The sequence below is a fragment of the Lepus europaeus genome, chromosome 23 (assembly GCF_033115175.1).
Source record: "Lepus europaeus isolate LE1 chromosome 23, mLepTim1.pri, whole genome shotgun sequence".
Lineage (NCBI taxonomy): Eukaryota > Metazoa > Chordata > Mammalia > Lagomorpha > Leporidae > Lepus > Lepus europaeus.
The window spans coordinates 18,258,973-18,285,651 of record NC_084849.1 but is presented as its reverse complement, the minus strand read 5'-3'; the positions used below and the strand labels follow the sequence as shown (position 1 = coordinate 18,285,651).

The 26,679-nt window shown below is 59.9% G+C and overlaps 1 protein-coding gene across 1 annotated transcript in view; it reads left to right on the top strand.

Moving 5' to 3' along the window:
* Positions 1–2,135: 2,135 nt before the first annotated feature.
* The window catches only part of TRPV4 (transient receptor potential cation channel subfamily V member 4), a 38,298-nt gene continuing 13,754 nt past the window's right edge, over positions 2,136–26,679 (top strand). The window contains 4 exon segments of the mRNA XM_062181965.1: positions 2,136–2,192; positions 15,787–16,203; positions 21,144–21,316; positions 26,178–26,330. Of these exon segments, the coding sequence (XP_062037949.1) occupies positions 15,818–16,203; positions 21,144–21,316; positions 26,178–26,330 (712 nt within the window). The 5' untranslated portion in view covers positions 2,136–2,192; positions 15,787–15,817.

Sequence of the window (26,679 nt, the reverse complement as noted above, 5' to 3'; positions counted from 1 at the left end):
TGGCAAACAGTAGGTGCCTGGTAAATGGTAGCTTTGGGATCCGTATGGAAGGAAGGCCTGTACTTCCGGGAATGGAAAGTTCCTACCTGTACTTCCATGGGGGAAAAGTCCTTGTCAAGGTCCCTGCGGGGGCCTAAAGGTCAACCAATGAGGATCAGACCCGCCTCAACCTTTAACCCCCATGCCCTGAATCTATAAAAGGAGCCCTCCCAATCTCTGACGCACAATGTTCTGTCGGGACCGGGGAACCTCGCCCGGGAGCAGAACCCCAGTAAAAGCCTGTGAATTAATTGATTCATCTGCCTGGGAAGACTTGTTATATGCCGGACACCTTGCAGTAAACACAGGCCCTTGGCTGATGCCCAGGAACCTCCCGTGGCAGAAGTGGCTGAGCCTACCTGGTGCACCGTGGGGTGCCAGGCCGGGTCCCCATATCTTCCCTGTGACCTTCAGCTGGTGCTAAGGCCTTGACTTTTTCTTCCTGGCTGCTAGGAGTCTTCGGTCCTTCCAGGGCAGAGGCTGGGGGTGGGGGGTCCCAGCTACAACCTGACAGCAGCCGCATCTCGGCCAATGAGGTCCCACTGGGTGTCCCGGGCCCAGCACCTCCCCTTCTCTTCCTGCTGCCCCCTTCTGGTGAGACACTTCTTCACGCTGTCAGCCAGGACGAGGGCACATCCGCAGGTTCATGGGAGATGGAATTGAAAGGTAAGTGTAGGGGCCAGCGCTGTGGCACCTGCAGCGCCGCATGCCCATACGGGCGCTGGTTCAAGTCCTGGCTGCTCCACCTCTGATCCAGCATCTCCGTGATGGCCTTGGAAAACAGTGGAGGATGGGCCAAGTGCTTGGGCCCTGCACCCAGGTGGAGACCCGGGGGAAGCTCCTGGCTCCTGGCTCCTGGCTCCTGGCTTCAGATCGTCTAAGCTCCGGCTGTTGTGGCCATTTGGAAAGTGAACTGGCAGGTGAAAGATCTCTCTCTCTCTCTCTCTGTCTCTCCCTCTCTCTGTTTGTAACTCAGCCTCTCAAATAAATTAACAACTGTTTAAAAAATTTATTTATTTGAAAGGCAGAGTTAGAGAGAGAGAGAGAGAGCGAGCTTCCATTTGCTGGTTCCTCCCTAAATGGCTTCAACTGTCAGGGCTGGGCCAGGCCAAAGCCAGGAGCCAGGAGCTACATCCAGATCTCCCACGTGGGTGCAGGGCCCCAGGTACTTGTGCCATCTTCACTGCTTTCCCAGGAGCATCAGCAGGGAGCTGGATCAGAAGTGGAGCAGCCGGGAATCGAACCCCGGGCTCTGATATGGGATGCTGGCATTGCAGGTGAGGGCTTCACCCGCTGAGCCACAGCGCGGGCCCCATGCGTTAATTATTAAGATTTGCTTCTTTGTAAATGTTTCACACTGGTGGTTTGAACACATTGCTTCTGCTTAGTCTCTCTCTCTCTCTCTTCTTCCCTCCCTCCCTCTCCCTCTCCCTCTCTTCTCCCTCACCCTCTCCCTCTCTCCTTCTTTCTCCCTTTCCTCCCCACCCCAACAGTTCTGAAATTCCCAGGGAGCTCCTGTGACTGGCCAGCTGACGAGAAAGGACCTGGCCAGCTCAGCTTAAGGAAAACAATGATGGAAACGGCCCAAGTGTCCCCCAGGCTCCGTCCGGACCTGGTGCCCCCAGCATCTTCTCGGTGATGTCCACGTGTCCGTGGGGACCTCAGGGACTCGCTCAGGCCTGCTTGGAGAGCAGCTACAGATGCGAGGGCTGGGCCTGCGGCAGTGAGCTGCCCGTCGGTGGAGGCATTCAAGCGGTGTGCTTGTGCCTCGGCACCGCGCCGTGCCAGGCTCCACGCGGTACTGAAGGCACGCACACACGTGTTCACGGCAGAACGTCGGCGGCCCGGCTGGGCTGGCAGCTCCAGGGTCGCGCTGGGTGAAGAAATGAGTGAGTGAATGAATGAGCAGAGGAAACAGTGCCGCCCCAGGCTGAGCCCCGTCCCGCAGGAGCCCGCGGGGGATCAAGACGCCCGTTTGCCAGGTGGGTAAACTGAGGCCGCCCCCCGGAGGCGGGCGGGCCGCGCGCGGGGCCGGCCAGGTGGGCGTGGTGCCGGCCGGGGGCGGTGCACGGGGCTGGAACCTGAGCCGCGGGAGGAGCGCCGCGCGGGCGGGCGCCGGGATTCAGGAAGCCGCGGCGCCCGCCGTCCCGGAGGTGAGTAGCGGCCGGGGCTCCGGGGGACGGGCCGGCCGCGGACCCCTCGTGGGCCTCTGGGGCCGTCTACGCAGCGCGTCCGGCTTGGGGGACTCCCGGGGCACCGAAATCCCAGCCGGGTGTGTGTGTGTGGGGGGGCGGTGCCCGGAGGCTGGAGGAGGGCGGCGCAGGTCCGCCTGGATGTCCCCCGGGCAGGCACCGCTCCTGAGTCTCGATTTCATCACCCATGAAGTGGGCGCCCACGTGGGCCCTGGGGTTGGCGCTGGGGGTCTGGGGAGGTCTCCGCCTGGCAGGGCCCTGGGGGCCCCGAGGCCTGCAGCCCACCTTGGGGCGCTCCCGTCCTGGGGATTTGGAAGAGAGACTGGGAGTGGGGGTGCCCTAGGGTTTGGCTTCTGCTTGGGGCAGTCAGAGGGAATTGGCCATGGTGCTCCCCAGGGCCACTTCCTGGCTCCTTAGTGCCGGAGATGCCTCCTCCTCCAGGGGGCCCACAGAGCTTTAACCTCCAGCTCCACCCAGGAGACTCCAGGGTGGTCCCTGAGGGCGGGAGAGAGACCTCCCACGCTCGCTCCCTGCTTGCCCAGGGATGCCAGCCCCTCAGCCTTGATGAGCTGTCTGCTAACCCAGCTGGCCCCAACCCCCACCCTCGCCTCCCCAGTTTGCCTAGAGGAAATTGAGGCCCAGGTGCTCCCACCCCCAGGTCCAGGGGGATTTCAAGCCAGGGGCTCCCCAGCTCCAAAGCCCTCTGGGGCACCCCAGCCTGACTGCCCAAGAGCCAGTTCTACACACAGGGTCTGGTGCCCACAGGGCGCCCAGGGTGGAGCCCTGTGGCTGTTCTGGCTCAATGCCCCAACCCGGACCTTGTGCTGGAGGAGGGGCTGGCAGCCGGGTCAGCAGATGCCACCTGCAAACCTTGTTGGGGAGGGGAGGGGGCGCCAAGGACCCGGCCAGGACTCAAACTCTGCCACTGTGCCCCAGCGGGCAAGGGCAGGGCATAACTTGGGGACCGCGGAGAGTGAGAAGGGGCCGGGCCGGGAACCCCTTCTTCCCCACCCCGGGTCGGCAGATCCAGCATGAACGGCACGTGGCAGGCGGGAGTTCAGCAGAGTGAGGCTGCCTGGGACCCCTGCCTGGCTGGAGCCCGAGGGGTGGGGGCTCAAGCTCCCCAATGCCCGGATGCCGCCGCCCCCGCATCCTGCTGCCCCCCCCCACAGTGGGCACTTGGCCAGGTGTGCACCGGTGGAAGTCATGTTGTGCTGTGTTGAATGAAGGGGCACGGGGCTGGAAGGGGTGGAGAACGGTGGGGCAGGAGCGCCGAGCAGACCCAGAGTGATGCGGGAGGTGTTTGCACCGCACCTCTGCGGGGAAATGTGGAGGAAAGGGCATTCAGGTAAAGGGGACGGCACAAGCCGAGACATGACTGTCACCTGTCACCTGGTGGGCCAGCCTGGGCTTTGTCTGCAGCGTGGGATCCGACAGGCAGGGGCCGAGGCTGACCCAGACGCCCTGCAAGTCCAGGCTGGGAGGGACAGGGTAGTTCGTGTGGTCTCGAAAGTTCCCTCTGGCAGTGACGTGGGAAAGATGGGAGCACGCCAGAGAGGCGGCTGGCCCCCTGGCTGGGGCAGCCGTCCAAGCCCCAGGGTGCCGAGTGGAGAGCGGCAGCCGGGAGAAGGCAGAGGAGGGAGAGAGACGCACACAAGGTAGCCTCCCTGTGCCCGGCGCGTAGTAGGTGTTCAGTAAACTGCTACCACACTGATTGCGGCTGATCGTGGTTGCTGCCTGAACAAATGTTTTTGAAGGGGTCTGGGTCCCTTGTGTTCCTTTGCTGTGCCCAGGGACATTCGGCCTGCACGGAGTTGCCGTCTCTCGACCCTGCTGGCTGCCTCAGTTTCTCCAATCTGAATGATAGGCAGCCAGGGGACGGCCCCCCCTCTTGTAGCAGTGGGGTCTGGGGAGCTGGGAGAATGTTCATTTCACCCCAGCCGGCCCTAGGCTGTGCCGCGCATCAGTGATTTGCTGCAGAATTCCCCTGTTAAAGATTAATTCAGATCTCTCGAGATACTTGCGGCCCCAGGCCCTGCAGCCGCTGCTCTGAACTCTGGGTACAAGGTTCTGTGGCTTTAGCCAGGCCAGGGCTGCACCAGCAGTTCTAATGGTGGCGAGCGTTTCTTGGGCACTGACTGTATGCCACGCTCTCCCAGGACATTTGGATACAAAACAGTTGCTGTACCCATTTTTCAGACGGAGAACTGAGGCCTGGGGGAGGAAGTTGCTTGCACGAGGTCTCTCCGCTGGGATGGGAACTGGGATCTCAGTCCTGTGTGTCTGGTTCCAAAAGCAGTGCCCTTCGCCTCCAGGGTGGTGTGTCCCTGTTTGTCTGCGACCTCCTGGAGGAGCTCAAGGTCACGGATGTTGGCGTTAAGACAGGACCGGGCCCACTTGGGGAAGTCACCTGGCCTCTCCGGGCCTCGGTTTCCCCATCTGTCAAATGGGGCTGTCGGTTCCCCGTCTGCTATTCCAGGGCGCGGTGTCCGCCAGCCCCCATCACCCCTACGGCATCCCCTGAGCGAGGCGGATGGAAAGTAGCAGTGGGGCAAAAACCAGACTTGCACCAGGCTGATTCTTCTTCAGCCACGAAATCTTTATGGGCCTTGACCGAGCGCCAGGAGCCGTCCACGTTTCCCGCTTGCCTGGTTGGTTGCTGAGAAGCCAGAGCTGGGGCCCGACCGTGCGGGGTCAGAGCCCAGCTCCCGGGCAGCTGCCTTCCTCCTGTTGCCTCCGTGTGTTCATCTGTTCAGTGGGGACGATGGTGGCGCTGGCCTCGTGGGGTGGTGGTGACGTCTGCTGCCCTGTGTTCCATCTCACGCTGTCGCAGCCCCTCCCCTAAGCAGGTGGCAGGGGCAGGACGGCTTGGTCTCATTTTACAGCCACAGAAGCTGCGACTCAGAGTGGGAAGGAGTTTACCCAGGGCTGGACCTGGAAGCCAGAGTGACTGAGGTGTCCTAGGGTCCCTGAAAAGCCCAGTGTCTGGCTCAGCTTCCTGCCCAAAAAGCCACCTTGAGCCCCCCTCAGTTCACCTCCCAGCTCTGCCGCCTGCTGCTGTGTGACCTCAGAAGGTGGCTCAACCTCTCTGTTCCTGGAGCTGCCACTGGGGATGGCTGGAGGTCAGAGCGTCGCCCGCTGGAGGAGGCTTTGGGCTATTGTGGCGGCCACTCCCGTCCTGGCCTTGGCTGTCCTTGGGTCCCCTGCGCCGGCACCCTGGCCCGGCAGGAATGACGAAGGGAGAGGAGCCCTCGCTCTCACCGTGACCACGACTTCCTTGCCGCCCCAGCCCCTTCCCGGCCGCCTGCGCCTGCTTCCTCCTTGGTGAGGGAGGTCACAGGAGAGCAGGCCAGGCCACAGGAAGCCCTGGCAGCTCTGCTCCGCATGAAGTCAGGGCGTTGGAAAAGGCGCAGGAGGAGGCGGGGCGCCGGGCGGTTGGGCAGACAGGCGGCCGGCGCGGAGGGGCTGCTCTTATTTGTGTTTGAGAGTGAGTAAGGCTCTTCCTGCCGCCCACCCGCCCCGCCTGCTCCCACACAAAGAGCCGCTCAGTCGCCCCAGTTTGTGCCACAGGGTGGAGTGGCCTGCGCCCCACCCGCCACCCTGGGCAGGGTGGGGCCCGACCACCTTCGAGACAGCTCCCGCTTTGTGTGGGTGTGCTTGTGTGTGTGTGCACTTGTGCATAGGCGTGCGCCTGTGGGTGTGTGCTTGTATGTGCATGTGTGTGTGTGTGTGTATTTGTGGGTGGCGGTGGCCCCAGGGACTCTGGGGAGACCCAGGCAGGTGAGGAGGCGGATGGTGGGCATGTGGCCGACCGACCTCAGGCAGGGACCCGCCAGCCTGGTGCGCTGCTCTCTCCACTCCACTTGGCACACAGATGTGGCAGGGAGTCCCTGGAGGTAAGGGGAGGGAGGGAGGAGGGAGGGAGGCGGGCTCTTGCTTCGGTGAGTGTCCTGGCCTCACCTAGCCTCAGTTTTCCTCATCTGTGAAATGGACTCTGACAGTGGTCACCCTTACAGGAGTGTTGATCTTGTAAGTCAGAGAAGAGGTGCACATAGTAGGTGTTCAGGAAGTTCAAGGACGGGAGGGAGGAAGCTAGCTCGCTAGTTACTTGGGCGGAGATTCGGCTTTTGCAACTCGTCCATCTTAGGTAAAGTGACTAAGCTTGTCTTTGGCTTTTTATCTGAATTCATTCACACGTTCCTTCATTCAGCAAATTCTAGGGAACTTCAACAATTTCAAGAATTAAAAGATAGATTAGTGGGAGCAGGTGTCGTGGACGCCTGGATCCCACAGCAGGGTGCCTGGGACCGAGTCAGCTTTCACTCCAGCTCCCTGCTAATGCGCCTGGGAGGCAGTGGATGATGGCCCAGGTCCTTGGGCCCCTGCCACCCACATGGGAGACCCAGAGGGGGCTCCTGGCTCCTGGCTTGAGCCTGGCCCAGCCCTGGCTGTTGTGGGCACTTGGGGAGTGAACCAGAGGATGGAAGACCTGGGTCTCTGTTTCTCCCTGTCTGTCTGACATTCTGCCTTTCGATCCAATCAATCAATCAATCAATCGGGTAAGTTTAGGGGAGATCATTTAGCCTTGCAGTTAGGATGTTGGTTACGACACTTTGTGTCCAACCTCAGAGGACCTGGATTTAACACTTAGCAGGAGGTCCTGACCCCCAGCTTCCTGCCAGTGCAGACCCCGGGAGGCAGCAGGTGATGGCTCAAGTCCCTGGGTCCCTGCCCCCAACGAGGGAGACCTGCAAGGAGTTTCCAGCTCCGAGCTTTAGCCTGGCCACGGCAAGCATTCGGGGAGTGAACCAGTGGATGGAAGCGCTGTCTTTCTTCCTGTCTTTCTCTCTGTGTCTCTGCCTTTCAAATAAACACAATCTTAGAGATAACCCCGGGTTCCAAGCACGGATCCCAGGATAAGGGGAGAGGGATCAGTTTCCTGCTTGTCTTCGGGGCCTAATTATCTGTTTAATAGTAAGAGCGGCGCCCTGGTTCACAGCTGTGGCTATTGAACGTGGATTTCATGGGCTTGCGGAGTCGCGTCTCCTGGGCTTGCGGGAGGTGCAGAGGAGCTGCGCGCGCAGGCGCATCCCTGAGTGTGGTTGTGCAGGGACCCCGCAGGGGTGCCGAGGCAGTGTCACCCTCGCTTGTGATGGCACGGCCAGGAGAGCGGAGTGGGGCAGGAGGAAGAAGTGGGAGGTGGCGGGGCAGGCCATCAGTCTTCACGCCTGTGTCCCTCATCAGAGAGCCGGGCTTGGACTCCCACCTCCAGTTCCTGCTAATGCAGAGCCTGGGAGGCAGTGGTGAGGCTCAAGTGCTTGGGCCCCTGCACCCATGTGGGAGACTCACATGGAGCTCCCAGCTCCTGGCTTTGGCCCGGCCCAGCCTCAGCTGTTGCAGGCATCTGGGGCGTGAACCAGCAGATGTCTCTCTCTCTCTCTCTCTCTCTCTTTCTCTCTCTGTTTTTCTTTTTCTGCTTTGCAAACAAGGAGATCACGGGTGAGCATTTGGCACAGCAGTTTGGATCCACATCCCACACTGGAGTGCCCAGGCTTGGGGTCCTGCTCTGCTTCTGATCCAGCTCCCTACAAATGCACACCTGTTACCTGGATCACTGTTACCTAGATCCCTGCTGGAGCTGCGCCGATCCAAAGCCGGGAGCCAGGAGCTTCTTCCGGGTCTCCCACACAAGTGCAGGGGCCCAAGCTCTTGGGCCATCTTCTGCTGCTTTCTCAGTGTATTTGCAGGGAGCTGGATCAGAACCGGTACCCATATGGGATGCCGGCTCTGCAAGTGGCGGCTTTACCCTGCTACGCCACAGCACCAGCCCCGCCAATGGATTTTAAAGCAGTTGTTTGGGATCCTAGCCACATTCTGTTCCCATTGAGCTGTGACCCCAGCTGGGCCTTTTGGTCTTTCGGAGCCTCGGTTTGCTCATCCATGATATGGGAATCACACTAACCCCTGCCTCTGACAAGACATGGGAGTGAGCATTGCTCAGGTATTGGATAAACCTCAGCGCCTGCCTCCTTTCTCCCAGGACTTTGTCTGTCTGGAGACAGTAATTTTTTTTTGACAGGCAGAGTTAGACAGTGAGAGAGAGAGAGAAAGGTCTTCGTTCCGTTGGTTCACCCCCCCCAAATGGCCACTACGGCCGGAGCTGCGCCGATCCGAAGCAGGAGCCAGATGCTTCTTCCTGATCTCCCATGCGGGTGCAGGGCCCAAGCACTTGGGCCATCCTCCACTGCACTCCCGGGCCACAGCATAGAGCTGCTTGGAAGAGGAGCAACCGGGACAGAATCTGGCGCCCCAACCGGGACTAGAACCCAGGGTGCCGGCGCCACAGGCGGAAGATTAGCCTAGTGAGCCGCCGCGCCAGCCTGGGGACAGTAATTTTTACCTGGGAGAGCCATGGTGTGGTTGAGAACAGAGGTGCCACGTGCTGAGCACCAATGAGGGTCGGCCCCAGGTGATGGGGGATTCAGCCATGAGCCTTGGCCACCGATCCAGGCCTTGAGCGCCGCATCAGCGGCCAGCGTTGGTATCATTGGCATCAGCGGGAATGCGAGGCAGGCTGGGGCAGAGAGAAGATCTCTCGATGCTTTCTCACTGCTCCTGCCGCCTGCCCCTCCTCTCTCCTCCTGTTGGCCATCCCCAGGGCTTTTGCCCCTGGAGATGGGTGGGAGGGCCGTGTGCGGGGCTGGGTGGGTGCCTCGTCCTGTTGGGGCTCAGTCTCTCCAGTGGAAATAAAGTGCCGTGAAACCGTATCCAAGGGCAAGGTCGCTGCAGAGCCACGAGCCCGCCCTGGGGTGGTCATTGTCACCTCCATTGTACAGATACAGAAACTGAGGCCCAGAGGGAGCCAAGGGACTTGCTCAGGCCACACAGCCAGCGAGGGGCAGGCGAGGAATAGAAGAGTTCGGGCAACGCTCCCAGCCCTCCCTGGGTGGGTTTCTCCATGGCTGGGCCGGGGAGGAAGAGGTTCTGAGGGTATGATGAGGGCCCCTGGCTTCCGCCTGGGGCCAGATGGCGTCTCTCTCCTGGCAGGGCTGAGGTGGAGCCTGGGGCTGGGTGTGGCCAGGTGGACTGGGGCGGGGTCTTCACGTCCTGGAGCTCCTGCCATGCCCGAGAGCCTGGGCTAAACCCTGGGTGTGTGTTTAATCCTCCTGTGCCACGAGCAAACTGAGGCCCAAGGAGGGAAGCGGCGTGTCTGAGGTCACGAGCCAGGCAGGGCCGTGCGCACTGTAATTCATACAGCACCCAACTCAGCCTTTCCAAGTGTACGCCCCGTGGCTCGTTAGTGGATCCGATTGATACAGACAGACGCCATCACTGGTTCCAGCATCGTCTCATCACCTCCCAAAAGGAGCCTCATACCTGGGAGCCGTCGCCAGCCCTCCCCTCCCCCACCCCTGGCCACAGTGAATCCGCCAGCGCCTATGCCCAGGGAGTCAGTGGACTCCTAGGAGGTGCAGCCTGCCGTGTGCGTGGCACAGTGCCCTGAGCCGCGAGGCCACACTGCCTCCCAGTAGCTTCCACCCCGGGGCAGGGGGCTTGGGAATGAAGGGGTCTCTGTGACAGCCGGGGCGGGTGTTTGCATGCATCGCCCCGTGCCCCCAGCCCAGGGCTCGCCGCTGACCCTGCCCTCCGCAGGGCCCGGTGAGTCACCCCAGACCTGCCCCACCCAGGCCCTGTGAGTGTGGAGGGGGGGCGGCCTCCTGGGTGGGGGGCACCGGGCAGGACACTGGAGCTCTGTGTGCCCGGGACAGGCGGCCAGTGTGCTGAGAGCAGGAAGCGGCTGGGCCGAGACCCGCTAGGTAAACACAGGCGGCTGGGGAGTGTGCCCGGCGTGGCGTGATGCCCCTGCGAGCCGCGGGCAGCCTGGCAGGCGGCAGGTTCCGCCGGGCCAAGGAGCCGAGCTCCCAGCCGGCTGCTCCCAGCGGCGACTGCCAGAGTCCCACGCCCAGGCTCTGGGTGCAGCAGCCCTGTTCTTTGGAGCGGTCACACCTGCTCCAGCCTGTGGGGCGCCCCCCCGCCCCCCCACCGGCACTAACAAGGCGCCGATGTCCGCCATGCTGGCGGCAGCTGTCCTGTCCCGTGCTCTTGCCCCCAGCGCGCGCTCCATGTGGGGCACAGGGCTCTGTGCTTCTCCTCTTATCTCAGTCCACTCTCAAGACAGCCATCCTGGGACAGGCGCTACCATCGTCGCCCCTTGATGGGTGGGGAAACTGAGGCACAGAAAGACCAGAGACTGTGCTGGCTCCCCCTTGTCTCGCCCTCCTCCTCAAGCCCCTCCCTTCTTCCACCCCGCCCTTCCAGAGCCCCTTGGTCCTTGGAGAGTGCCTGTCAAGCTGCCAGGTTGTGGGGCCCCGAGTGGGACAGCGCCAGGCTCAGTCTCCTCACCCTGGGCGGGGAGGGGTTGGACACCTCTGGTGCTGTCTCTCTGGCCCCACCCCCAGCTCCCTCTAAGCCTCATCTGGCATCGCAGGTGCTCCAAGGTGTGCTTATCAGAGGGCATGTGAGGAAGTATGGGCACCACGGGGTGGGCGAAAGAGGAAGTGGCCCTGCCCTGCCCACCTCGCCACCCCCCACTGCCGCCTCGCTTCCCCCAGCCCCCCCACCCCAGGCTCCCGCTCCGCAGCCTCATCTTCTGCGACTGAGACGGGGGGGGGGGGGGGGGGGGGGCGGCGCCTGTGCGCCATCTCAGAGGTCCCTGGTCTTACAGTCTCCAAAAGCAAACACATGCCCACGCCCCATCCTGGTGGGGCGCGATGCTAACCCCTGGGGGCACCGCGGACGCGCCGTAGCCCCTAGCTCCCGGAGCAGAACCCCGGCAGAACGCTGTGTGAGTCACTGCCCGCGTTCCATCCTGAGAGCAGGGAGGCACAGGTTGTTCTCCGAGCGCGGAGGACCGGTTTGGACCGGGCGGCGGGCGTCGGGTAAACTGGGAGCCGCAGAGCGAGTAGCAGCCGGGCACTGAAGGGACAGCGTGCCAGGTGGAGGGAACAGGCCCACAAAGACATGGAGCGGGGCGAGCCATCTGCCTTCCCTCCTGGGCTGCGGGTTCTCAGAGGTTCTCCTCTGTGTCTCCCTGATGCCCTGCAAACCTGTGGCGCCCAATAGATGCCTGTAGGGCTGAATTGATCCCCAAAGGGAGGGAGCGAGAAAAACGGCTCCCTGGAACCCTCGCCCCAGGCCGGGGTGGGGCGGCCCTGCCCGCCCAGACTTGCCCCAGACTTAAGCAGCTTTCCTCGGTCACGGTCACGGAATCAGGAGGATGGGATTTGAGAAATGCGTGTCCCGGTTTCCATGAGCTCAGGCGGAGCGGCGGGTGACGATGACGGTGGCTCTCTCGCTGCCCTCCACAAGCAGAGCCAGGGTAAGCCAGCGCAAGCCAGCGGGAGACTCCCGGCCTCTGTGGAATCGGAGTGGCCAGGGAGCGCAGCTGGCTGTTCAGGGAGCACTGACGCGGTGCCAGGCGCCTGGACCCCACGAAGATCCCCTCCGGGGGTATGAGGCTCAGAGAGGCGGAGGAACTTGCTCGAGCTCACCCTGCTAACGAGCAGTGGCGCCGGGGAGCTGCCCTCCCTCCCCCACCCCCCCCACCCCCCGCTCCAGCCCGTGTACAGGACAAAACGCACACCCTGGCATGGCCCGCTGGCTTTCAGAGCAGAGGTTCAGCCAGGTTCCCAGGAAGTCTGGGGCAGACAGTGACCCTCGGGGACCCTGGACCTCATCCCCAGGCTCGGGGACCCCCATGCCCCTTCACTCGGCAACCCCCGCCCTGCACTGAGCCCCTCTGGTCTGTGCGGCTCCCGCACCACGGGACATGACTCTGCATCTCACTTTCTTTGTTCTATTTCCCCGCCACAAGGTCAGCCCCAGGAGGGATTTTTATCCTCTGCCTCCCACCTGTGTCCCTCGTTCCTTGCACGGAGGCCGGCGCGCAGTAGATGCTCAATAAACTTTTCCCTGACCGAATGAGGAGGAGGATGGTTTCCGATCCTGCTCCTTGGGGCCTGAGCCCACCCTGCTGTGACCTCCCCTCCCCCAGGCCTCCCCTGCTGTGACCTCCCCCTCCCCCAGGCCCCCTTGCTGTGACCTACCCCCCCCCCCCCCACCAACCAGGTGCTTGTATCCAAACAAGGAGCTTAGAGGCTTGAAACGCAAATGCTCCAAGGCCACCACGGCCCGGACACGCTGCTGTGACACTTGTGTGTGCAAAGCTCACACTTCTGAGCTGTACCCCAGGCGGGCACCGCAGGCAGCAGGGTGCTGCCGCCTGCATGGGGTTCTGGAGAGCGGTGTCCAGAGGCCAGCCTGGCACACAAGGCCTCCCTGGGAGTCCGGCTCACCATGGCCCCATGCACACACATGTGCACACACACACGGAGAAAGACACGAATAAACACGGCCTTCACACACACAGGAGCCACGCGGAGCCACAGGCGGCCTCAGGCCGGCTCCGCGCCTGCGCCCGCCGCCCTCTCTCCCGAGGCTGGCACGGGTTAGGAATGTGTAATCACAGCCTTCAGGGCAAACGAGAACAGGGACTGAGCTCTTCCCCAACCACAGGGGACAGGGCAGTCTCTGGGGAGGGCACTGCCACAGCGCAGCAAGGCCGTGTGTGCGTGCGTGCGTGTCTGCACACGTTAGAGTGTGTAGTTGCACTCACACTGGGGTGTGCACGCTCCTGGGTGGTGTGGGGGGAAGGAGTCCATGGCTAGAAGTCCAGGGGTCGCCTTCAAGGCCATTTACTCCCCAGAGAGCCGCTCAGAGCTCAGTTTACTCGGCTGTACAATGGGAGCAATCGCCTAGCTTTGCTCACCTGGTTCCTGGGAATTCAGTGCACAGGTGGCTGGGAGGGGCGCCGTGGGTGGATTTTAAGGTGGGCTGTGGCCGGCGCCGTGGCTCAACAGGCTAATCCTCTGCCTTGCAGCGCTGGCACCCCGGGTTCTAGTCCCGGTTGGGGCGCCGGATTCTATCCCGGCTGCCCCTCTTCCAGGCCAGCTCTCTGCTGTGGCCCGGGAAGGCAGTGGAGGATGGCCCAAGTGCTTGGGCCTTGCACCCGCTTGGGAGACCAGGAGAAGCACCTGGCTCCTGGCTTTGGATCAGCGAGATGCGCCGGCTGCAGTGGCCATTGGAGGGTGAACCAGCGGCAAAAAGGAAGACCTTTCTCTCTGTCTCTCTCTCTCTCTCTCTCACTGTCCACTCTGCCTGGCCAAAAAAAAAAAAAAAAAAGTGAGCTCTGCAATCCCAGGCTGTGTGGGGGCGGCAGGCAGAGGACAGGGAAATGGGGCCATGTGGTTGCGATGATGATGGTGATGGTGATGGTGAAGAGCAAATACAAGAACCAACGTCCACCACGTGTTTAGTAGGGGCCACAGACCCCTGATCTGCCCGCCTCCCTGAAGCCCTCCAAGGTAGAAGCCATCATTGCCCCCACTTGGCACCCATGACCCTCCCCTCCCAGGGGGCACTTGTGAAGCTTGGATGAGACCCTGGAAGAGCTCGGGGTGGTTCGTGGCCCCCAGTCATGCCTGGGAACCTGAGGGGTTCCGGCAGCCAGGACTCTGCAGCACATACCTGAATCGGAATTCTGCCTCTGTCGCTAGCCTGCTGGGAGGCCCTGGGCAAGTCACCTAACCTCGCTGAGCCTCAGTTTCTGCATCTGTAAAATGGGGATCGTAGCAGCTGCTACCTCCAGGGCAGGGTTTCTCAACCTTTGCACAGCTGATGGTTTGGCTGGATCATTCTTTGTGGTGCGGGCTGTCCTGCGCTCTGTTTCGTGGTGTCCTCCTGGCCCTGACCCCCGTGCAGTGGTGACAACCGAACATGTCCCTGGACGGTGCCTGGTGTCCCTGGTCTGGAGTCACCGTGACGACTGGGTGAGCCTGCACGGGTGACACGCCCAGGCCTGAACTTGGCCCAGACGAAGCTGCAGGACCCCCAGAGTGGCGGCTTATTCCCTGACTGCTTTCTTGGGGAGCGCTTGGTGTTCCCGCCGTGCGATTGCCCACGGCCACACAGCGCCAGTGAGTGGAGGTGGCTGGCCCCCTCCTCCTATTTGAGGGCTCCCTAGAAATCTGAGATGCTGACCAAGCTGGGGTCCCTTAGGGGAGAGGCTGCAGGTGTGGTGCAGGGCCTGGAAGCCAGAGACCTCTTCCCCTACATCTGCGTGGCTGCCCGTTTGAAGCCACAGTTTTCTCATCTTGAAATAGGAACAAATGGCTGGTGCCGTGGCTCACTAGGCTAATCCTCCACCTGCGGCGCCAGCACCCCGGGTTCTAGTCCCGGTCGGGGCGCCGGATTCTGTCCCGGTTGCCCCTCTTCCAGTCCAGCTCTCTGCTGTGGCCCAGGAGTGCAGTGGAGGATGGCCCAAGTGCTTGGGCTCTGCACCCCATGGGAGACCAGGAGGAAGCACCTGGCTCCTGGCTTCAGATCGCGCAGCGCCGGCTGAAGCGGCCATTTAGGGGGTGAACCAACGGAAGGAAGACCTTTCTCTCTGTCTCTCTCTCTCACTGTCTAACTCTGCCTGTCAGAAAAGAAAAGAAAAGAAAAGAAAAGAAAGGAAGAAAGGAAGGAAGGAAGGAAGGAAGGAAGAAAGAAAGAAAGAAAGAAAGAAAGAAAGAAAGAAAGAAAGAAAGAGGAACAAATGATACTTGGCTTTAAGGTTTATGTACAAGACAGGTGCATTCCTTGCCTCCTGGTGCTTCACAGTGTAGGATTTCTCTATGCCTCGAATGACTGGAATAAAACCTACAGACATTGGGGGCATGCAGCCTGAGGGAGAAGGTGGGGGGTAAGGGGGAGGGCTCCCCAGAGGAGGGTGGGAGTAAGCCAGACAGACAGGGAGGGGAGGGGGCAGCATGGTGGAATGGATTTTGTGCACTCGGGGCCTCAGTGTCCTGTTCTGTGAGATGGGGGTCAAGGTGCTGGTGCTGGGAGGTCTCACCCGCACGGTCACCCGCCCATGTCTGCTGAGCACCTGCTGTGTCTGTGGGGAGCGGGGAGCTAATGGCTGTGCTGGGCAGGTGCTCACCCAGATGCTGGGGTGCATGTTCTCTACTGTTTCTTCCTCGAGGCCTGGACGCCCCCATTTTTCAGATGAGAAACCAGGACGGGGAGATGCCGACTCGCACACGCTCGCAGTAGCTAAGACTGGATGGGGCCTGGATTCGAACCCTGTGCTGTAGGGCTCTGACGCTGGCCTTGAGTGGTCAGTAGCAGGCTCCCAGCTTGAGGTGCAGGGCCTGGTGTGGCCTTGGAGGCTTTCGCTCCTCTGGCGGGTGCCGGGCAGGGCCGGGAGGCGGGTAGCTGGAGCTGCACCCGAGGCAGAGTCGAGTTTCCAGGTCCTTGAATGAGGCTCCTGTGGCGCCTCCCGCCTGGGGCTGGCCGCTGACCACATCTGGGAGCGGCCTCCGCGGGCCCCTGTCATTACAACGGTGGCTTTGAAGCAGCTGGCAGCAGCGCTGTTTTCCCACGTGGGAGGGGGCTTCCTGGAGCCCTTGCCACTGGCCCAGCGCTGCCCAACTCCTCTCTCACTCCCCTGCAGGCTGAAGAGTGCAGACGGCTCTGGGGCTGGCATGGCAGATCCCAGCGACAGCCCCCGGGCAGGGCCTGGGGAGGCGGCTGAGCCCCCCGGGGATGAAAGCGGCACCGCTGGTGGGGAGGCCTTCCCCCTCTCCTCGCTGGCCAACCTGTTCGAGGGGGAGGATGGCTCCCCTGCGCCCTTGCCCGCGGATGCCGGGCGCCCCGCTGGTCCTGGTGACGCACGGCCCAACCTGCGCATGAAGTTCCAGGGTGCTTTCCGCAAGGGGGTGCCCAACCCCATCGACCTGCTGGAGTCCACCCTGTATGAGTCCTCGGTGGCGCCGGCGCCCAAGAAAGCACCCATGGACTCGCTGTTTGACTATGGCACCTATCGTCACCACCCCAGTGACAACAAGCGGTGGAGGAGGAAGGTTGTAGAGTGAGTACTGGGGGCTGCCTGGCTGGTGGGCTCTTCCTCTGTACTGAATCCATCCGTCTACCCCCTCACCCATCCACCCATCCTGCCCACCCACCCACCCATCTTCCATCCACCTACCCATCCATCCATCCACCCACCCACAACCATCCACCTCCCTACCCATCCATCCTCCTGCCTGCCCACCTGCCCACCCACCCATCCATCTGTCCATCCACCCAACCATCCATCCATCCACTCAACCATCCACCCACCCCAACTATCCACCCCCCATCTACCCTCCCTCCACTCATCCATCCATCCACCCACCCCAACCATCCACCCCCCATCTACCCTCCCTCCACCCATCCATCCATCTACCCCACCCACCCCTCCATCTTCTCCCCCAACCCCCCCATCCATCCTTCTATCCAACCATCCATGCACCCAACCACCTTCCATCCGCCAGTTCACTCACTTACCCTTCTGTCCATCCATTCATCTCACTCATTTGTACAACTACTTACCCATCTGTCTCCTCACTCACTCATTCATGCACTTTTTCATCCACCTACCATTTATCCCCTTACCTGTCACTTGTGCACCCATACACTCATGTAACCAGTTTTCCATTTGTTAATTATAATGCACTTATTTATACATATACTTACCCATCCAACACCCACTATTCAAATATCCTAGTTAAACTTCCATCTGTTACATGTCCAGCCATCCCCCATACAAGTAAATCTACCTACCATTTACTAATCCGAGTATCCATCCATCCTCTAATCTGCCTGCTGTTTATACTCACCTAGTATTCAGCTAACCAACTATTCATAATTCATTCATTTATTTCCAGTGCTTGAGTGGTAGCCTGCCTGCCTGCCTGCCTTCCTCTCATCTAACTACAAGTTTGTCAGCTCCTTGTCCACCTATTTGTCCATTCAGTCATTCATTAGCAGACTCATCTATTCATTCATCCATCTTTTCATCCATTTGCCTATCCATCCATCCATCCATGTATCCATTCATCCATTCACCCATCCATACATCTATCCTTCCACCCACCTACTCATCCACCCACATACTCATCCACCCATCCATCCCTCCATCCACCCATCCCTCCATCTGTGCATCCATACATCTATCCTTCCACCCACGTACTCATCCACCCATCCATCCACCCATCCACCCACTCACCCACCCATCCACCCACCCATCCACCCACCCATTCATCCATCCATCCATCCATCCATCCATCCCTCCATCCACCCATCCATCCACCCATCCCTCCATCCGTCCATCCCTCCATCCATCCATACATACATCTATCCTTCCACCCACCTACTCATCCACCCATGTACTCATCCACCCATCCATCCATCCACCCACCCATCCATCCATCCATCCCTCCATCCACCCACCCATTCATCCATCCATCCATACATCCATACATCTATCCTTCCACCCACCCACCCATCCACCCATCCAACCCTCCACCCACCCACCCATCCACCCATCCACCCACCCATCCATCCATCTGTCCATCCCTCCACCCATCCATCTGCTTTCTGCTGGTGGACAGTCCAGCTGCCCCACCCGGGTCTTCTCCAAGCATCAGCTCCATTCCTGGGCACCCAGTGGCTTTCCTGGGGCTCTGGGAGAGCACCAACCATTTCTCTCCCATGGAGAAGGCACAGCTGTAAGTGAAGACAGAGAGTGGGGAGAAGCCGCCCAGGTGGGGTCCCAGTGCATGGCCCCCTGCGATGCGTTCTGTGCCAGACCTGGGAACTCCCAGATGAACGAATGGGACCTCCTCCTCTAGCGGGTTCTGCTGAACTGCGTCCTGCGGCCCCGGACTCAGGCGCCAGGGCCTCTGACTGCTGTGCAGGTGGTCTTCGGCACCCGCAGGTGTCTGTGACCTGCCGACCCCGTGCCTTGTGGGGCTGAGCGCTCCTTCCTGGTCTTTAAGGGAGTCCAGAAACTTCTCTGTGTTCTTGGAAATTTGGGGGTGGGCGTGGGACTTACAGGCTCCATTACCTTCCGTCTGCTTGGCCGAGCCAATGTGGGGTATGGCCCTTTCTAGGTCCTGCCCTGCCTTCCTGGATTGACCCCGACTTGGAAGCTGCCCCTTCCCCCGAGTGCGCTTTGAAAACCCCTGCTGGCCCCGCTCTGTGTGTCACGGATGGACCTGCAGCCTGCCTGGCCCTCTTCTGGCCGCCCACTCACCCCGGCTCGTCTGCTCTTGAATGGCGTCTGTTCACCATCTCACGCCCTGCGTGGCTGGGCGCTGTCCTCTTTATTCCTGGATTTCCTTCAAAGTCCTTTTCTAAACAATGTTTATTTTTATTTATTTGAAAGGTCTTCTGTCCACTGCTTCACTCTCCCAAATGCCTACAATAGCCAGGGCTGGGCCAGGCCAGAGCCAAGAGCCCAGAACTCCATCCAGGTCTCCCACATGGATGGCAGGGACCCAGATACCATTACCTTCCAGGGTGTGCTTTGGCAGGGAGCTGGAGTTGAGAGAAGAGCTGGGACTCAAACCCAGGACCTGCAGGAGGGCTCACTGGGTGCTGGTGGATGCAGTGTCTTCCTTTGCTGCCCCTCAAGCTGTCCTTCTAGCCCCACCCCCACCCCCATCACAGGCAGTTGGATCTGGAGGCGCTGGAGGATTGGGGCCGGGGGGCGGGGATGTGGCTGCACATCAGGGGGCTTCAGAGACCCTCCAGGGCTGCTACAGGGAGTCTGGCGGGGGGGGGGGGCTCTTTTTATTTGTTGGCTCTGAGCTCGAAGTTCAAGAGCAGGTCAAGTGGGGGCTGCCAGGTGCCCTCATTAGAGACCGCCCCAGTCTCTGCCCCTGGTGAGCAGGAAGCACCTGTTAGTCACCCATTGGTGCCAAACGCCCACATCCCGGTGCCCCCTTGGGTGCCTGCTCTGAGATGGGAAGCTTGGGCCCTGGCAGGGGAAGGAGGGGGTGTGGATGTCCCTTCTCACAGGGACAAGGGCTGGGAGCAGCTAGACGCAGGCCTGGGCCCCCCTTGCAGCCCCATGCCCCCCGCCCCCACAGCCTGCACTGGCTCACTCTTCCTGGCTGCCTCCGCCCTCCTCTCTCAGGCTTCAGTTTAGGTCCTTCCCTCTCTCCTTCCTCCCAGACTCTCGGCCTCCATCTTTTCCTTACTCAGTCCTCTTATTCATGGAACAAATCTTTCCTGTGGCCCCATGTGCTGGGCACTTGGGCCAGGGGAGGATGGGACAGAGAGGATTCCTTCCCATATGACACCTTGGCTAGTGCCTTCTCTCCTAGAACCCAGCACACAACAGGTGCCCAATTCATGTTTGTTGAATGACCGAATGAGTGTCTTGAAGCCCTCCTCATCTCAACGTCTCTTCTTTCTGTCTGATCCCCTCCCCCAGCCCTCTCTTCCACCTGCTTCTGTAGTTAGTGTCCTTTCAGGCACATACAAGCACAGGACACAGAGTAGGTGCTTATTAATCATAGCCACATTCTTTCTTTCTAACATTCATTGAGTGTTTACTGTATGGCGGGCACTGGGCTAAGTATCTGTGTCTCAAATGTTTGTTGAGTGAATACATTGAGTGGGTTATGAAATGAATGAATGAAATGCTTTATCTTTAAGTCTACTGTTCCTTTTTTTTCTCATGGCTTTTGTCTCTTTGCATCTCTCTCTGCCTTAGTGCTCAGTAGATGACCAATAGATGAGTGGGTGGATGGATGATGCAAGGGTAAATGGATGGATGAGTGGACGAATGGATGGGTGGATGGGTGGGTGGATGGATGGGTGGGTGGGTGGATGGATGGATGGGTGGGTGGATGGGTGGGTGGATGGATGGATGGGTGGGTGGGTGGATGGATGGATGGGTGGATGGGTGGATGGATGGATGGGTGGGTGGATGGGTGGATGGGTGGATGGGTGGGTGGATGGATGGGTGGGTGGATGGATGGATGGGTGGGTGGGTGGATGGATGGATGGGTGGGTGGGTGGATGGATGGATGGGTGGATGGGTGGATGGATGGATGGGTGGGTGGATGGGTGGATGGGTGGATGGGTGGGTGGATGGATGGGTGGGTGGATGGATGGATGGGTGGGTGGGTGGATGGATGGATGGGTGGGTGGATGGGTGGATGGGTGGATGGGTGGGTGGATGGATGGGTGGGTGGATGGATGGATGGGTGGGTGGGTGGATGGATGGATGGGTGGGTGGATGGGTGGATGGGTGGATGGGTGGGTGGATGGATGGGTGGGTGGATGGATGGATGGGTGGGTGGATGGGTGGATGGATGGGTGGGTGGATGGGTGGGTGGATGGATGGGTGGGTGGGTGGATGGATGGGTAGGTAGATGGATGGATGGGTGGATGGGTGGGTGGGTGGGTAGGTGGATGGATGGGTGGGTGGGTGGATGGGTGGGTGGATGGATGGGTAGATGGGTGGGTGGGTAGATGGATGGATGGGTAGATGGGTGGATGGGTGGGTGGGTGGGTAGATGGATGGTGGGTAGATGGATGGATGGGTGGGTGGGTGGATGGGTGGGTGGGTGGATGGTGGGTAGATGGATGGATGGGTGGATGGGTGGGTGGGTGGGTGGGTGGGTAGGTGGGTGGATGGATGGGTGGATGGGTGAAAGGGTGGATGGTGGGTAGATGGATGGATGGGTGGGTGGGTGGATGGGTGGGTGGGTGGGTAGATGGACAGTGAATGGATGAGTGGATGGGTGAGCAGGCTGTTTCTTGCTGATCGCCTCCGCCTAACATGCGTGGGTCCTGCCTATAGTTTTTGGATAAAGCATCCCTTGGTCTTCCCAGCCATCCCTTGCCTTTCAGTCTGGTCCCTCTCCAGGGCTTCAGCTATTTCTCACCTCTAACCCCTGGATCCCCAAGGCCAGGGACTGCTGGGCAGGCAGGGGATGCACCCTGCATCTTCGCACTTTCCGACCCCTCCAGGAAGCAGCCACAGAGCCCCAAAGCTCCCGCGCCCCAGCCGCCTCCTGTCCTCAAAGTCTTCAACCGGCCCATCCTCTTCGACATCGTGTCCCGGGGCTCCACCGCCGACCTGGACGGGCTGCTCCCCTTCCTGCTGACTCACAAGAAGCGCCTCACGGACGAGGAGTTCCGGGGTGAGCTGCCCAGGGGGCGTAGCAGCGAGGAGGGGGGAGCCAGGGGCTGGGGAGAGGCCTGGCTTTCGGGCTCCCTTCCCCCTCGGCGTGTCCCTTCGGGTTGGCAAAAGTGCGTTGGTCCAGAAGAGCACTGGACAGGGAGTCCTGTCCTGCACGTCCTTCTCCACGTTGCTCAGCCTCTCTGGGCCTCCGCTGGTTCACGCATGCGGTGAGTGTGGCAGGTGGCAGAGTCGCCTGGGTTCAAGTCCCGCCTGCACCGCTTGACTACTGGGTGTCTTTTCCGAGTCCTGGTTTCCTTGTCTATGCTGGGTGATGATAGCAGAGTCGTGGTCCCTAAGGATAGATCATTTCACACCATGCCTGGGGGCCTGGGAGGGGAGCCCCAGAGGGGTAGGCGGGGCCTGGGACCTGGGCTTCCGGCTTCAGCTTTTGAGGGCTCTGCTCCACCTGCACCCCTTACCCTAGGCTGGAGCCCCGCCCACCCTGCAGCCCTGTCCAGCTCCCGTGGCTGCTCCAAGCGAGGGGGCCTCTGAGCCCCTTGACCCACTGCGGCCCGTGCCGTTTGAGCCCTGGGGAACTAAGTTGCCCAGGATTGCATGGATCAATAGAAAATGGTAAGAATCCTGACGCCAGCTGCCCGGGAGCGCCTGTGTCAGGCCGGCCGGCTGGGGTCTGTCCATGCTTGGGTCTGAGAAAACTACCAGGAGCTCCAGACAGGCCACGGTTGGGACTTCAGCACCTGTGAGTCAGTTACGACCCAAAGCAGGGTGGCCGGGTCTGCGCCTCGCGTGGACCGATGTCCACTGCAGTGGGGGTTTTCCTCATTTATTATTGTTTTTAAAAAAGATTGATTGGTTTGAAAAGCAGAGTTACAGAAGGACGGAGAGACAGAGAGAGGTCTTCCTTCCGCTTGTTCACCCCCTAAAAGACCACAATGGCAGGAGCTGGGCCAGGCCAAAGCCAAGAGCCAGGAGCTTCTCCTACGTGGATGCAGGGGCCCAAGCACTTGAGCCATCTTCCACTGCTCTCCCAACCGCATCAGCAGGGAGCTGGATGGGAAGAGGAGCAGCCGGGACTCGAACCAGTACCCATATGGGATGATGGCACCACAGGAGGCAGCTTAACTTGCCACGCCATAGCACCAGCCACAATTATTTGTTTTTTTTAAAAAAGTGTATTGATTTGTTTGAGAGACAGAGATGCAGAGATGGACAGAGACTGAGACAGATAGAGGGAGCTCACTGGTCCACCCCTCAAATGGCCACAGCAGCAGGAACAGGGCCAGTCTATAGCGAGAAGCCAAGCACACAACCCAGGCCTCCCATGTGGGTGTCAGGAGCCCATCACTTGAGGCGTCACCCCTGCCTCCCAGGACGTACGTTCGCAGGAAGCCGGAGTTGGGGGCCAGAGCCGGAATTCGAGCCCGGTACTCTGATGTGAGACGTGGACGTGTGCATCGGCAGCTGAACTGCTAGCCAGACAACTTCCGCTCAGCACCCTAGTGATACAGCACAGAGTCCTTGTGTCCATGAGAAGGGACTGCTGGGGGGTGGGGGTAGGGACAATGCTGTGGCGCTCGGAATCCCGTATGGGCACCGGTTCGAGTCCCAGCTGCTCAATTTTTTTTTGTTTTTTTCGACAGGCAGAGTTAGACAGTGAGAGAAAGAGAGAGAGAGAGAAAGGTCTTCCTTCCATTGGTTCACCCCCCAAATGGCTGCTATGGCCGGCACACTGCGCCGATCCGAAGCCAGGAGCCAGGTGCTTCCTCCTGGTCTCCCATGCAGGTGCAGGGCCCAAGCACTTGGGCCATCCTCCACTGCACTCCCGGGCCATAGCAGAGAGCTGCTTGGAAGAGGAGCAACCGGGACAGAATCCGGTGCCCCAACTGGGACTAGAACCTGGTGTGCCAGCGCCGCAGGCAGAGGATTAGCCTAGTGAGCCACGGTCCCAGCCCTCAGCTGCTTCACTTTTGATCCAGCTCCCTGCTGATGGCCTGGGAAAGCATAGAAGATGGCCCAAGTGCTTGGGACCCTGCACCTGCGTGGGAGACCTGGAAGAAGCTCCTGGCTCCTGGCCTTGGGTTGGCCCAGCTCTGGCCATTACAGCCATTTAGGGAGTGGACCAGTGGATGGAGGACCTTTCTCTCTGCCTCTCCTCTCTCTCTCTCTCTCTCTCTCTCTCTCTCTCTAACTCTGCTTCTCAAATAAGTGAGTATTAAGAGAGAGAGAGAACTGCTAGAATCATCTAAAAATACTCATTCGTGGTCCCCAGCCCGGCAGTGTGGCTTCCCTGGGGGGCAGTCTAGGACTGGGGGGTCCGTTGCCCCTTTCTGCCCTTGGCGTGTCCTGGCGGCAGGGCGCTTGCCGTCACTTGGAGCGCTCCTGCACCTCTAGCTTGGCCAGGTGGCCCCTCGTGGCCCGCCAGGTCTGTTAGCCGAGGGAGGGCGGTTCCGGGCAGAGCGGATCCTGTGGGATGGACGATGGCACCCCGGCCTGCTGCAGGGCAGAGCAGTGCCCACGGGGCCACCCACGCCTCCAGCGACTCCTGAGCTTGGGATGGAGTCCAGGGCTCTTGGCCTGGGGGTTCTGGTAGGGGCTTGTGAGGTGGGGTCTCTGAGTTGCTGGTGAGCGTGACGGGTGGGGGTAGATTTTCCACCATCCAGGGCCCTGCACTTGCTAAAATTCCTTCTACAGCTCTGGACCTCCTTGTGTGTTCATTTTCCTGAACGGGGTCCCCCAATTCTATAAGCCTCAGGCCCTACAAAACCTGGACCCGCCCCTACATGTGTTTCTGGCTACAGGGTGATGAGTTCATACGATTCCCAGGGGAGTCTGGGGACCCCCCCCCCTTCCCTTGCCAAAGTTGCACAACCACCAATTTAACAATTGTCAACTTAGGGCCCTGGGGTTCAGATGTCCCTGTGGCCTGGGCTGCTGCGCCCCCTGGTGGCCAGACCCTGGAACGCCATGTCTCGCCCCATCTCTTGGAAGATGGCCCCTCTGACAGCACACCCCAGGGCCCAGGCCCAAAGACCCCAGCCCCACTATAGCCTGCGTCTGCAGGTGCACAAGTCCAAATCCAAGGTCTAGTGCCACTTTGGGCTGCCTCATTGCCTCCTTCATTGAACGTTTATCACCTTGGCTAGTGGGTATTGGGCATCTGCTACGTGTCGGGCACTGGGCCAGGATTGGGTGAGCAGTCTGCTCCCAGGATTCCGGTGCCTGTGAGAAGCTGCAGTAGGAGGTTTGGCCCAGGGAAGATCTGTGAGAACTCGTTGGAGGAAGTGGCACCTAAGCTGAGTGAGTGGCAGTTCACCAGGTGAAAAGGAGAGGGAAGTCAGCATGGTGGAAGGCCCTGTGCTCTCTCACCATGCACTCAAACCCGGAGGCTCTGAGCATGTGCAAAGGGCCCGTGGCTCAGTGCGTTGGCGTTGCAGCTCTGAGATGACCGTGCTAGCCACTGTGTAGAAAGTGGATGGAGTACGTGAGGGAGGCTGAGGGGTGCCGACAGGGGTCTCAGGTGTGTGAGAGGGGGTGGCTGGGCCAGGGCAGTGGCGGTGGAGATGGAGGGCTGCAGGGGCTGGGAGAAGCGGGAGGTCAGGTTGATAGGACACGCTCGGGGTGGGCGTGCGGCAGCAGGAAGGGCATGGCCAGGGTGATGCCAGGGTTGTGGCCAGCAGGGGGTGTCATCCTCGAAGACAGGGATGCGTGCAGACTGGGGTTGGGGTGCGGAAGGGGATGCTGAGGCCAGCACAGGCAGCTCCAGTGGCCCTGACAACGGCAGTGAGAGCATGGTCTGAAGCCGCCTGGAAGCTAGGGCCCAGGGCAGGTGCGTGTGTGTGAGTGTGTGTGTTTGTGTACATGTTAGTGTGTGTATAAGTGCATTGTGTGAGTGTGAGTGTGTGTGTGAGTGTGAGTGTGTGTATTGTGTGTGAGTGTGAATGTGTATAAAGGTGTGTTGGTGTGTGTGAGTATGTGGGGTGTGTATATGTGTACATTTGTACATGTGTTGTATATGTTAGTATGTGAGTGTATATGTGTGAGTGTGTGTTTATGTACATGTTAGTGTGTGTATAAGTACATGTGTGTGAGTGTGTTTATTGTATGTGAGTGAATGTGTGTAAAGGTGTGTTGGTGTGTGTGTATGTGAGTATGTGTGTGGGGTGTGAATGTGTGTACATTTGTACATGTGTTGTGTGTGTTAGTGTGTGACTATATATGCATGAGTATGTGTGTTTATGTATATGTTAGTGTGAATAAGTGTGCATGTGTGTGTATGTATGTGTGTATGAGTGTATGTGTGTGTATATATGTGTATGTGTGTATGACTGTATGTGAGTGTGTATATATGTATATATGGGTGTGTATGCGTGTATGAGTGTATGTGAGTGTGTATGTGTGTGTGAGTGTATGTGTGAGTATGTGTATGTGTGCATGTGTGTATATGTGTGTATGTGAGTGTGTATGTACATGTATGTGAGTGTGTATGTACGTGTATATGAGTGTGTATGTGTGTGAGTATGTGTATGTGTGTGTATGTGTGCATGTGTGTATATGTGTGTATGAGTATATGTGTGTATGTGGGTGTGTGTATGTGTATGTGGGTGTGTATGTTTGTATGAGTGTACGTGTGAATGTGTCTGAGTGTGTGTGTGTGTGTGTGTGTGGCGAATCCCCAGGGGCCCTGGCGGCATTCGGGGCAGGCCCTCCACCTTAGGCAGAAGGGGAGCAGACTCGGTTCTGGGCTGGGGAGGAAAGCAGTGGGGGCGGGGCTCCTCTGGAAGACCTGTGCAGTACTGCCCAGCAGCTCAGGGCCACAGGCTGGGGCCCGGCCTCATGCTGTACCCCTGCTGCCCCTCCAGAGCCGTCCACGGGGAAGACCTGCCTGCCCAAGGCCCTGCTGAACCTGAGCAACGGCCGCAACGACACCATCCCCGCGCTGCTGGACATCGCCGAGCGGACCGGCAACATGCGCGAGTTCATCAACGCGCCCTTCCGCGACATCTACTACCGAGGTGCGGCCCTGGGTGGGCAGGGGGCCGCGGGGTGGGGCAGGGGCCGCTCTTGCTCATCGGACTGCACAGCTTCCATCTGGCCTGCAAGCACCGGCACGGATGGATGATATGGGAATGGGTGGGTGGGTGGTTGGAATAGTGGACAGGTGGACAGACACATGGATAGGTGGATGGATGGATGCTGGATGTATGAATGGGTGGGTGGACGGATGGATGAATGGGTTGATGGATGAGTGGATGTATGAATGTACAGATGATAATGTACTGAATGGATGGATGGATGGGTAGATGGATGGGTAGGTGGATGCTAGATATATGAATGGGTGGGGGGACGGATGGATGGACCGCT